A 12500-nucleotide genomic window follows, 5' to 3' on the forward strand; every position below is an offset into this window, starting at 1 on the left:
CCCAGTCCTCCCTCCCTCTCCATCCTCTTTCCTCCCTCCCTCCCTCTCCCTCCTCCTCTCCCTCCCTCCCTCCTCTCCATCCCCACTCCCTCTCCATCCTCTCTCTCCTCCTCCCTCCCTCTCCATCCTCCCTCCCTCTCCATCCTCCTCCCTTCCCTCTCCCTCCTCCCTCCCCTCCATCCTCCCCTCTCCAATATCCCCCATCCTCTCCATCATATCCATCCTCTTCCTCCTCCCTCCTCTCCCTTGACCCTCCCTCCCTCTCCCTCCTTCCCTCTCCATCCTCTCCCTTAGCCTCCCTCCTCCATCCTCCCTCCCTCCCTCCCTCTCCCTCCTCCCTCCTCTCCATCCTCTCTCCTCTCTCCTCTCGGCTCGCGGCAGGATGGACCTCGTCAATAAAAAGGTACAAACATCTTCATCTTCATCATATTTCAGGATTCTTCTTCATGTTCTCTTCTTCTGTGTGCGTCGTGCTCTCTGCTCGGGGTGTGTTTGTGTCGTGTGTCGGGGCGGCCCGCCGGGGGTTCGTGTTTCAAACGTCTCCCAGTGAAGCATCACTGCGGAGGATCTATGATGTTAATACCAGTGGTGCGGACCATCACAGACCAGTGCATATGATTCATGCTGTTCTGAGCATGATGTCGTCATCAGTGCAGAAGGGATTGATCAGTGGAGGGATTGATCAGGGATTGATCAGGGATTGATCTGATCAGGTTGTTCTCGGAGGATCAGCTGGTGTTTGACTGCGGAGGCCGCGTGGGGATTCAGCCCTGAACGCTGCCTGCAGGAGAAAAAACTCCGTGTTCCTCCTGCGTGCGTGTGTGCGTGCGTGTGTGTGTGTGCGCGTTTGTCTGCGTGTGTGCGTGTGTACGTGCGTGTGTTTGTGTGCGTTTGTTTGTGTAAAATGGCAGCCGGAGGAGGAGGAGGAGGAGGAAGATCCTCTCCGGTGATCGGGATACTGCAGCAGATGATGATGAAGATGATGATGATGAAGATGATGGTGATGATGATGGTGATGAAGATGATGGTGATGATGATGATGGTGATGAAGATGATGGTGATGATGATGATGATGATGATGATGATGATGATGATGATGATGATGATGGTGATGATGATGATGATGGTGATGATGATGATGATGATGATGATGATGATGGTGATGATGATGGTGATGATGATGATGATGATGATGATGATGAAAGATGATGGTGATGATGATGATGGTGATGATGATGATGTGATGATGATGATGATGATGATGTCTATCCGACCTGCTCCCGGTTTATCAACGACTCTGACATATGGCAAAAAAAATATCAATTTATTTTATAAAGTCCAAAATCACAAATATCAAATTTGTCTCAGAGGGCTTTACAATCTGTAACCATGTGACCTCCTCTGTCCTTACACCCTCACCTCCTCTGTCCTTACACCCTCACCTCCTCTGTCCTTACACCCTCACATCCTCTGTCCTTAGACCCTCACATCCTCTGTCCTTACACCCTCACCTCCTCTGTCCTTAGACCCTCACATCCTCTGTCCTTACACCCTCACCTCCTCTGTCCTTAGACCCTCACATCCTCTGTCCTTACACCCTCACATCCTCTGTCCTTAGACCCTCACCTCCTCTGTCCTTAGACCCTCACATCCTCTGTCCTTACACCCTCATCCTCTGTCCTTACACCCTCACATCCTCTGTCCTTACACCCTCACATCCTCTGTCCTTAGACCCTCACACCCCTCCTCTCTGTCCTTACACCCTCACCTCCTCTGTCCTTAGACCCTCACATCCTCTGTCCTTACACCCTCACATCCTCTGTCCTTACACCCTCACCTCCTCTGTCCTTACACCCTCACATCCTCTGTCCTTACACCCTCACCTCCTCTGTCCTTACCCTCACATCCTCTGTCCTTACACCCTCACCTCCTCTGTCCTTAGACCCTCACATCCTCTGTCCTTACACCCTCACCTCCTCTGTCCTTACCCTCACCCTCACACCCTCCTCTGTCCTTAGACCCTCACATCCTCTGTCCTTACACCCTCACCTCCTCTGTCCTTAGACCCTCACATCCCTCTGTCCTTACACCCTCACATCTGTCCTCTGTCCTTAGACCCTCACATCCTCTGTCCTTACACCCTCACATCCTCTGTCCTTAGACCCTCACATCCTCTGTCCTTACACCCTCACATCCTCTGTCCTTACACCCTCACATCCTCTGTCCTTAGACCCTCACATCCTCTGTCCTTCCCCTCTCCTCTGTCCTTAGACCCTCACATCCTCTGTCCTTAGACCCTCACATCCTCTGTCCTTACACCCTCACATCCTCTGTCCTTACACCCTCACATCCTCTGTCCTTACACCCTCACATCCTCTGTCCTTAGACCCTCACATCCTCTGTCCTTACACCCTCACATCCTCTGTCCTTAGACCCTCACATCCTCTGTCCTTACACCCTCACCTCCTCTGTCCTTACACCCTCACATCCTCTCTGTCCTTACACCCCTCACATCCTCTGTCCTTAGACCTCACATCCTCTGTCCTTAGACCCTCACATCCTCTGTCCTTACACCCTCACATCCTCTGTCCTGGTACCCTCACATCCTCTGTCCTTAGACCCTCACATCCTCTGTCCTTACACCCTCACCTCCTCTGTCCTTACACCCTCACCTCCTCTGTCCTTAGACCCTCACATCCTCTGTCCTTACACCCACATCCTCTGTCCTTACCCTCACATCCTCTGTCCTTACACCCTCACCTCCTCTGTCCTTACACCCTCACATCCTCTGTCCTTACACCCTCACATCCTCTGTCCTTACACCCTCACCTCCTCTGTCCTTACACCCTAGACCCTGTCACATCCTCACATCCTCTGTCCTTACCCCTCACATCCTCTGTCCTTAGACCCTCACATCCTCTGTCCTTAGACCCTCACATCCTCTGTCCTTAGACCCTCACATCCTCTGTCCTTACACCCTCACATCCTCTGTCCTTAGACCCTCACATCCTCTGTCCTTACACCCTCACATCCTCTGTCCTTAGACCCTCACATCCTCTGTCCTTAGACCCTCACCTCCTCTGTCCTTACACCCTCACATCCTCTGTCCTTAGACCCTCACATCCTCTGTCCTTAGACCCTCATCCTCTCCTCTGTCCTTACACCCTCACATCCTCTGTCCTTAGACCCTCACCTCCTCTGTCCTTAGACCCTCACATCCTCTGTCCTTAGACCCTCACCTCCTCTGTCCTTACACCCTCACATCCTCTGTCCTTAGACCCTCACCTCCTCTGTCCTTACCCTCCTCACATCCTCTGTCCTTAGACCCTCACATCCTCTGTCCTTAGACCCTCACCTCCTCACATCCTCTGTCCTTACACCCTCACATCCTCTGTCCTTAGACCCTCACCTCCTCACATCCTCTGTCCTTAGACCCTCACATCCTCTGTCCTTAGACCTCACATCCTCACATCCTCTGTCCTTACACCCTCACATCCTCTGTCCTTAGACCCTCACATCCTCTGTCCTTAGACAGATAATAATAATGGTAGTAGCAGTGGGTATTACAGCAACATAACTACTTTATTATTAGATAATATGTAATATCCTAAACAATATAACTGCTCAATATGGATTAAATATTACTACAATAGTTTTAGAAAGTATTACTACAATATGAATTATATTTAGTTTTATCTCTATAGCACCAAATCAACTAGACTGTACTCTTTTAACAAAGTATTACACATAGTACTTATAGTACTTATTCCCCCTCTGATATAATATCATTACATTGTTGCAGGCAGCGTTATTCACAAAGGTCAAGATTCAAATGTAATCTCTAACAGTCGATCATTTTTATGACTTAAACCTATATATAAATATATATATATAAATATATATATATAAATGTATATATATATATATATATATATAATATATATATATATATTTATATATATATATATATATGTATATATATATATATATATATATATATATATATATATATATATATATATATATATTTATATATATATAAGATATTGTGCTGTTGTTTATTATAAGTTAAATAATGAATCATGATTGATTGAAGTACACTTACTTCTCTGAGTGGAGTCAGAAACAGAAGCCGGTGTTTAACTGATCTGAAGTCAGTGGACTGTGAGGAACCGCAGACTGAAATCTGAGAGGAAATATTGATCTGTCTGTTCTCCTGAAGTTATGAACCTGTTATTAAACATCCTGCAGATAAATGGAAGAAACAATCTTCATCATCATGTCTAGCTTCTCATGTTGTGACCATTGTTCCTCTCTGTGGCACCGTGGCAACACACGCTCGTCACACGCATACTGTTTTTCAAAATAAAGGTCTATCGTAGCAGGAAGTTGGGTCAAAAAAATGTTCCTCAAACATTCTGAGAACATTGTGAAAATGTTCCCAAGAACACAGAGAACATAGTGAAAAGTTCCCCAAACACTTTTAAGAACATTGTGAGGATGTTCTCAAAGCACATTTAATTTCACATTTCATGAATCAGGTCTGATAGTTAACAGGTTTGAGTTCCGTGTCTGTTGGTTCTAATCCCTCCAGTCTCTAGACTCCTGCTGAAGTGCCCTTTAGCAACACACTGAGAGTAGAATGTGATTCATTATTATTAATGTATTATTATTAGTGTTCCTGTGTGTCGTATTAAATAACCTGTATCAGGAGTTCTTCATGTGTATGTTCCCTCATCTTGTTTTTTAGAAACTCTTTCTCTGCTGCTTTATAACACCTTATTGTCATTGTAAAATATATTTAGATATTGTTTTATTTGTGGTTTTGTCTTATGCGTATTTACATCATCCTTTTAAAACCTTCTCAAAACGTATTATTACAAATATAAAAAAGAACGCTTGTACACCCTTTTATTTTAATTATCAATTTACTAATTTTGTTTTATTCAATTTTATATATAAGTTGATGTTTATATTTATTTTAGTTACTTTTGTTGATTTTTTGGTTATTGTTTGCATTGTTTATTATATATTTAATGTTTTTTTGTTGAAATATAACCATCTGGCTCTCATGTTTATTTATGAATGAATGAATATAACCATCTGCTGTCTCTCTCTGTCTGCAGCTGGTGGCTCAGGGCCAGTTCAGGGTACTGAAGGTTCCTCTGGGCTTCATTAAGGCCTTACAATGGGTGAGTTCCTCACTCAAACAGCTGATCCTCAAAGAACTTGTTTGTTTTCTGAGTCAAACTGTAAGCCGACCGTTGGTCCTCGGTCAGACACCTCTGGTTCCAGTCAACTAAAACCTTTTTAGATTTATCTTACAGGCAGCAGGGAGGTTCTCCGTGTTCTGCATTTTATTTGAGTCTTCAGCTGAAATCATCCAAATCTCATGAATCCAAACATCTCAGAACTAAACACCAGATCAGTCGTTATGCAGACGACACGCTGCTGCTCTTCCAGAACTTATCGCTCATCTCCACAACAAACCTCCAGCTCTGGATAAATGTAACAACCATCATCAGCAGAACAAAGGCTAAATGAAATGTTTTCTAAATGTTCCCAAATCACTTTTCAATTGTTAAAAAATATGTTGTGAAACAATCTTCTCAAACAGCATCAAAATGTAAAATACTCTCAAAACTTTTCCAAAATGTTCCTTAAACATTCTGTAAAAAACATGCAGTGCTGAGCAGGAATCCTTCTCTCCTCCTCCTCCTCCTCCTGCTCTCCCTGCTCCTCCTCCTCCTCCTCCTGCTCTCCCTGCTCCTCCTCCTCCTCCTCCTGCTCTCCCTGCTCCTCCTCCTCCTCCTCCTGCTCTCCCTGCTCCTCCTCCTCCTCCTCCTCCTCCCTGCTCTCCCTGCTCCTCCTCCTCCTCCCCTCCTCCTCCTCCTGCTCTCCCTGCTCCTCCTCCTCCTGCTCTGATGATGTTGGTGATGATGATGATGATGATGATGATGATGATGATGATGATGATGATGATAATAAGGTAAAGATGAATCTCTGTATTTAATTTATAGTTATAGTTATTTTATCTAATATTTTGTCTCCTTCTCCAGTTCTTCGCCATCTTTGCCTTCTCCACCTGTGGAAGTTATTCTGGGATGTTCCGGATGTCGGTGGATTGTAAGAACCGGACCGACAGCGACCTGAATATCGAGGTGGAGTTTGAGTATCCGTTCAGGTCAGAGCAGCACTAATCACAACAATCAATCTGATCAATCAATGTAGATCAAATAGTTATAAATAGTTTTTATTTACATATGAATCATAAAGAACGTCTGTGAATCATTAGTATTAAATTAATAAATATTATTATGATGAACAGTAAACAGGAAGTAAACAAAACCAGGAGCTAAACAAACATTTCTAGTTTTCTTTATTGTTCTTCATTTTATAAACTTTAGTCGTATTTATTTCTGTTCTGCTGAATCACCTGGATGTTTCCTCTGAGGATCAATCAGAGATATTATTGATTAGTTCTGTAGATGAAACATGAGATATGACAGACTGAGTCTCCTCCTCTCAGACTCCACCAGGTGGTCTTCGACGCCCCCACCTGTAGGGGCGGGAACAAGGACCAGGTGTTCCTGGTCGGCGACTACTCGTCCTCCGCCGAGTTCTTCGTCACCATCGGCGTCTTCGCGTTCCTCTACGCCACCGCGGCGCTCAGCGTCTACGTCTTCTTCTACGACAAGTACAAAGAGAACAACAAGGGCCCGCTGATCGTGAGTCCGCCGCCTCTGACCTCTGACCCCTGACCTCTGACATCTGGGAGATGTGTGTCTCACTGTGTGTGTGTGTGTGTGTGTGTGTGTGTGTGTGTGTGTGTGTGTGTGTGTGTGTGTGTGTGTGTGTGTGTGTGTGTGTGTGTGTAGGACCTGGCGGTGACGGCCGTCTTCTCCTTCATGTGGTTGGTGAGCTCGGCGGCGTGGGCCAAAGGTCTCTCTGACGTGAAGACGGCCACCAACCCGGACAAGGTCGTCACGCTGATCTTGGCCTGTGAGGATGAGGAGAACCACTGCCGTGAGATCCACGACCCGGTCATGTCCGGACTCAACACCTCTGTGGTAAGACCAGGAGGACTCTGCAGGTCTGGAGGGTTCAGACTCTCAGTCTGGACCCTGAAGAGGTTCGGACTCTCTGTCTGGACCCTGAAGAGGTTCGGACTCTCAGTCTGGACCCTGAAGAGGTTCAGACTCTCTGTCTGGACCCTGAAGAGGTTCAGACTCTTAGTTTGGACCCTGAAGAGGTTCAGACTCTCTGTCTGGACCCTGTCTGGACCCTGAGAGGTTCAGACTCTCAGTTTGGACCCTGAAGAGGTTCAGACTCTCTGTCTGGACCCTGAAGAGGTTCAGACTCTCAGTTTGGACCCTGAAGAGGTTCAGACTCTCTGTCTGGACCCTGAAGAGGTTCGGACTCTCAGTCTGGACCTCTGTCTGGACCCTGAGAGGTTCAGACTCTCTGTCTGGACCCTGAAGAGGTTCAGACTCTGTCTGGACCCTGAAGAGGTTCAGACTCTCAGTCTGGACCCTGAAGAGGTTCAGACTCTCTGTCTGGACCCTGAAGAGGTTCAGACTCTCAGTTTGGACCCTGAAGAGGTTCAGACTCTCTGTTTGGACCCTGAAGAGGTTCAGACTCTCTGTCTGGACCCTGAAGAGGTTCAGCTCCGACACCAGAACGGTTCCTTCAGTGAATCCTTCCGAAACATTTCCACGTTGATTTAAAATCCGATGAATCAGAGCTGAAGGAGGAGAACGTTCATGAGGAGAATTTTTTATTGTATCAAAGTTCTGACTGCTGGTTTCCTGATGGAGAACCGACACAAAGACAAGAACCAAAGGTTCATTAAATCTGATCAGATCAATAATCCTGTTTAGATCGGGTCTCCAGTCAGATAATCGCTAGTTTAATTCAGATTTTAACATTCAGCATCTTTAACTTCTTTAATTTAATGATCAGTCATATGTTTATATTTATATATTCTACAAATATATATGTATATATATATATTAAACAAATATATATTTTTTTACATTAGATCATATTCATATTTATAAAATATAAGTCAGGTATTGAGACTGAATCTCTCTAATGTTCCTCCTCCTCTCCTTCTCTCCTCCTCCTCCTCTCCTCCTCTCCTCTTCCTCCTCCTCTCCTCCTCCAGGCGTTTGGCTTCATAAACCTGATCCTGTGGTCGGGTAACCTGTGGTTCGTCTTTAAGGAAACGGGCATCATCGCTCCCTTCATGAGAGCTCCGCCTCCTCAGGAGAAGGCCGCCGCCCCGGACGCTTATGGCCAGCAGGGGGCGTATGAAGCGGACCCGTACGCCGGGCAGCAGGGCGGATACCAGCCAGAGTATAGCCAGCAGGGATACAACCAGGTGAGTGGGCGGAGTCTAAAGGAACCTTAACACATAGAATAATCTTTATCATCACAGAGAAATAAATACGTACCAAAGTTTGGCGCGTAACTCCTCCCACAACGTTGCCAGCACATGCGTTAAAATACATCAAAACGTGCGGCCTGAACGGGAATCGTGTGCTATGACTTTTCTCAGAGAGAAATTTCCCCATAGAGATGAATGTGTTTTGGGCGTGGAGAGAGCTTAAAAACACTCAACTTTGGAAGCAGACTGACTCGCCATACTTTAACGTAGAAAAATGATTCAAAGTTTAAAACGTTAACAAAACTCTGGACTATATTGGGCCAAATGGGCATTTTGATAGCTAGCACAGATTTCATGACATCAGAGTTTAAGTTTCAGGAAAATGTAAGCCTTTTTCAGATTTTATAATGGGTGTGTATTGGATGGAATGTTCAGACCTAGAGCACGTGATGTCATCGCCAGAGTGGAGATGAGCTGTAAAATCTTCTGTAATTTTTCCAAACAACTTGCTCCTATCTCCACAATTTTCACTCTTCATAAACCATTTTGTGGTAAAACGTAGTAAATGTTGTGCTGGTCGTAGACATGTCTATGGAATCAATCAGACTTACACATTTGACTCCATGTGCCTGAAAACAGAATGAACTCCAACCAACTGCTCCATTAGACTCATTATTGACACCACAAACATAGAAAGTACATCTCTGCGTTCATCAGAGTCTTATCTCTCTGATGATATCAATATGTTGTCCATTGGAATCATGGTTTTACGATTAGGGGAAGGAGTTTAACAGCTAGTTTTGTGCTAAATCACAATCTAACCTCTGTTAATTAGTCTGCCACCATGGCAACCAGTGAGTGTGTGCGTGACCTATGAGTCTCTCAAACAGAGATGAGGGCAGCGATAGCTCTTCATGCTCGAGTGCCTGAATGGTCACATTTAAACACAACAAACATAAAAATGACATCAACGCATTCAGCAGTCTTTTTTCTGTTGATAATAATATTTATGCGATTTGGCTTACTTTTTTTTTCAAATGAACCTCAGTGATACAGCTGTCTCAGGACTGTTAATATATGCAACATCTTCGAGGCAGTATCAGACACAGTCAAAATTTCTTGCGAATTTTCGAGTTATGATTAAGCCCACAGGATTATATACTATGTGACCACACAGAACTAATGTCCACTATAGAGAGGAGGGGTTTAATCATCTGTAAACTCATATCTCATCCTTGTCACATGACCCCTCACATGACCCCGTCACCGCGTGCTCCTCGTTCATGTCGTTATGTCGGTTGTGTTTCCTGCAGGAAGCAGAGCTCGCTCAGGGCTACGGCCAGCAGGGGGCGCCAACCTCCTTCTCCAATCAGATGTGAGCAGACAGGAAGCAGGTGAGTCACACAGCAAGTTGAGGCTGAAGGTCACTCCCTGATTGGTCCATTCAGTTCATTTATTTAAATGAGAAGTCCAGTGATCAATAAATCTGATGTTCATCACAATCACAAACAAACACACTGTGGATTCATCCGCCGCTGAAAGTAGTTCCCTCTATTTCCTCCTGTTTGTCTGATAAAAACTGCAAGAACACTGATGAAACTACAGATTTGGATGAGAGTTCAGTCTGCTGCTGAACCAATCAGGAGCGACGTCGTCTTTTTATTTCGTTTGTTTGTTGAATCAAAACTAAATATTTTTCGTCACAGTTGATGAAATTATCGGCAATATTTAGATTTTTAGAGACTTGACTTCTTTTCTTGTTTTTCTTTCCTTCACAGGAAACACCGGAGTGAACCAAGTGGGTCGCCTGCAACCTACCCACAATGCAACACTCCTGTGTGCAGAGTGAATGGCGGTTATTGGTCCTCTATAATGAATAAATGTGTAAATGAGTTATTGATATTAAAGAACGTTCTCTGTGGACAGAACGGATGTTTGTGTTGTAGAGAACCACAGATTATATTCACTCTACTGTTTCTTCATGCTTCCTGTTGAACCCAGTGATCGGCCCCGCCCCTCGTTGTATGCCCCACCCCCATGATCAACACCGGCCAATCATGAAGCTGTTCAGACTGGGTTCACGCTGACACGGATCGGATCCAAACCACAACCACATGAGAACCGGATCCGTCTGGATCCATCGCCGCCGACATCACCTCCCAGCTGTTCGCTGTTTGTCTTGCTGCATGTAAATATCAACACAGGAAGTGATGTCACAGCGCCGTGGCGGTGAACCCGGTCTGGACTCCAGCTTGGTCGTTAGAGTTTGTGTGTTTGTTATCTGCTGCAGTGACGAGGAGGAGATCCGGCTGCACAAACGTCGTCTGCATATCATTAATATCAATAATCAATAATCAATAATCAATAATCAATAATCAATAATCAATGTGATCTGTATTTAGCATGTGCAGGTGGAAACACAGCGTTCACCTTCATAAACAGACACATCGTCTAACACAACAGACTCCGTCTGTTTCTCCTCATCGGATCGGTTCTACTGTTTAAATCTTCAGATCACGTTTGTGTTTGTCACATGACTCCTCCTCGGCTCTCAGCCAATCAGCAGCAGCCGTAAGCTGTTTTTTTTTGTAAAAGTCTTTTTGGAAAGTTTCTGGGTCTGAAAACAAACTTGATGTTTTTCTTCTTCTTCTTCTTCTTCTTCTTCTTCTTCTTCTTCTTCTTCTTCTTCTTCTTCTTCTCTGTTTCTTTTGTTTCGTTGGGAAAGTGAAGCGGTTCTTACGTCGGTATCTTCCTCCGCATGATGACGTGTTTCTGCTTGTGTTGTTCAGTAACTGATGATCAGTGTGGTTCTACTTCCTGTTCTCCTGTACAGCTGTGTGTGTGTGTGTGTGTGTGTGTGTGTGTGTGTGTGTGTGTGTGTGTGTGTGTGTGTGTGTGTGTGTGTGTGTGTGTGTGTGTGTGTGTGTGTGTGTGTGTGGCATTACTTCTCTCATTTCCTTCTTCTGTTTTTGAACTTTATTTATTTTCTTTTTCCTGCCTCCTTTGTATCTCCTCCTCCTCCTCCTCCTCCTCTTCCTCCTCCCCCTCCTCCCCCTCCTCCTCCTCCTCTGTCGTTCTTCTCCTCTCTGCGCCTGTGATGTAACTTCCTGTGTGATGATATTCTATTCAGCATCAGTAACCATGGCGACGGTGTTGACAGTGATGATGATGTGTGTGAGTTGTTGCTATGGAGACCCCCCCCGCTGTGTTTATGTAATGGAAAGTTTCAATAAACTACAAAGTGTTCTAAGTCTGTTAACTGAGAGCCGAGTGAACAAATGAACTGAAGGATGACTCCATGAATACGTCAAACAGCTGATGAGTGGATTATTATGAGGAAGGTAATTAACTGAATAAAGAAATGAACGAATGAACGAATGAATGAATGAATGAATGAACGAATAAATGAATGAATGAATGAATAAACGAATGAATGAATGAACGAATGAATGAATGAACAAATGAACAAATGAACGAATGAACGAACGAACGAACGAATGAATGAATGAATGAACGAATGAACGAACGAATGAACGAACGAATGAATGAACGAATTAGTGAATGAATGAATGAACGAAAGAATGAATGAATGAACGAAAGAATGAATGAATGAACGAAAGAATGAATGAAAGGACAAATGAATGAACGAATGAATGAATGTACGAATGAATGAATGAATGTACGAATGAACAAATGAATGAATGAATGAATGAACGAATGAACGAATTAATGAACGAATGAAAGGACAAATGAATGAACGGATGAATGAATGAACGAATAAACAAATGAACAAATTAATGAATGTCTCTTGTGTCCTCCCTGGTTTTCTCCATCATCTCCTCATTAGCTCCCTTGTCTCCTGTCTCCTCATTAGCTCCCTTGTCTCCTGTCTCCTCATTAGCTCCCTTGTCTCCTGTCTCCTCATTAGCTCCCTTGTCTCCTGTAAACATCAGCACTGACAGTTAATCAACATCACTCACTTACTGTATGTTAAGAAGACGTGATATGTGTTCTCGTGGTTGCTAAGCGACAAGGTTCCATGTTACAGAGACAGAGTAGCAACGTTAGCTGCTAAAAGATGCTACGACATAGAAACATTTCAGGAGAACCA

At 44.4% G+C, this 12500-nt stretch overlaps 1 protein-coding gene across 1 annotated transcript; it reads left to right on the forward strand.

Moving 5' to 3' along the window:
- Positions 1-5114: 5114 nt before the first annotated feature.
- On the forward strand, positions 5115-9768 carry LOC129093661 (synaptophysin-like; the record flags this gene model as incomplete). Its single annotated transcript, XM_054601746.1, has 6 exons — positions 5115-5192; positions 6060-6184; positions 6530-6728; positions 6879-7070; positions 8168-8383; positions 9703-9768. Coding segments are annotated over 6 exons (876 nt in total), but the record flags the coding sequence as incomplete, so codon positions are not given.
- Between the last annotated feature and the right edge of the window lie 2732 nt (positions 9769-12500).

Source organism: Anoplopoma fimbria, chromosome 7 (genome assembly GCF_027596085.1).
Source record: "Anoplopoma fimbria isolate UVic2021 breed Golden Eagle Sablefish chromosome 7, Afim_UVic_2022, whole genome shotgun sequence".
NCBI lineage: Eukaryota > Metazoa > Chordata > Actinopteri > Perciformes > Anoplopomatidae > Anoplopoma > Anoplopoma fimbria.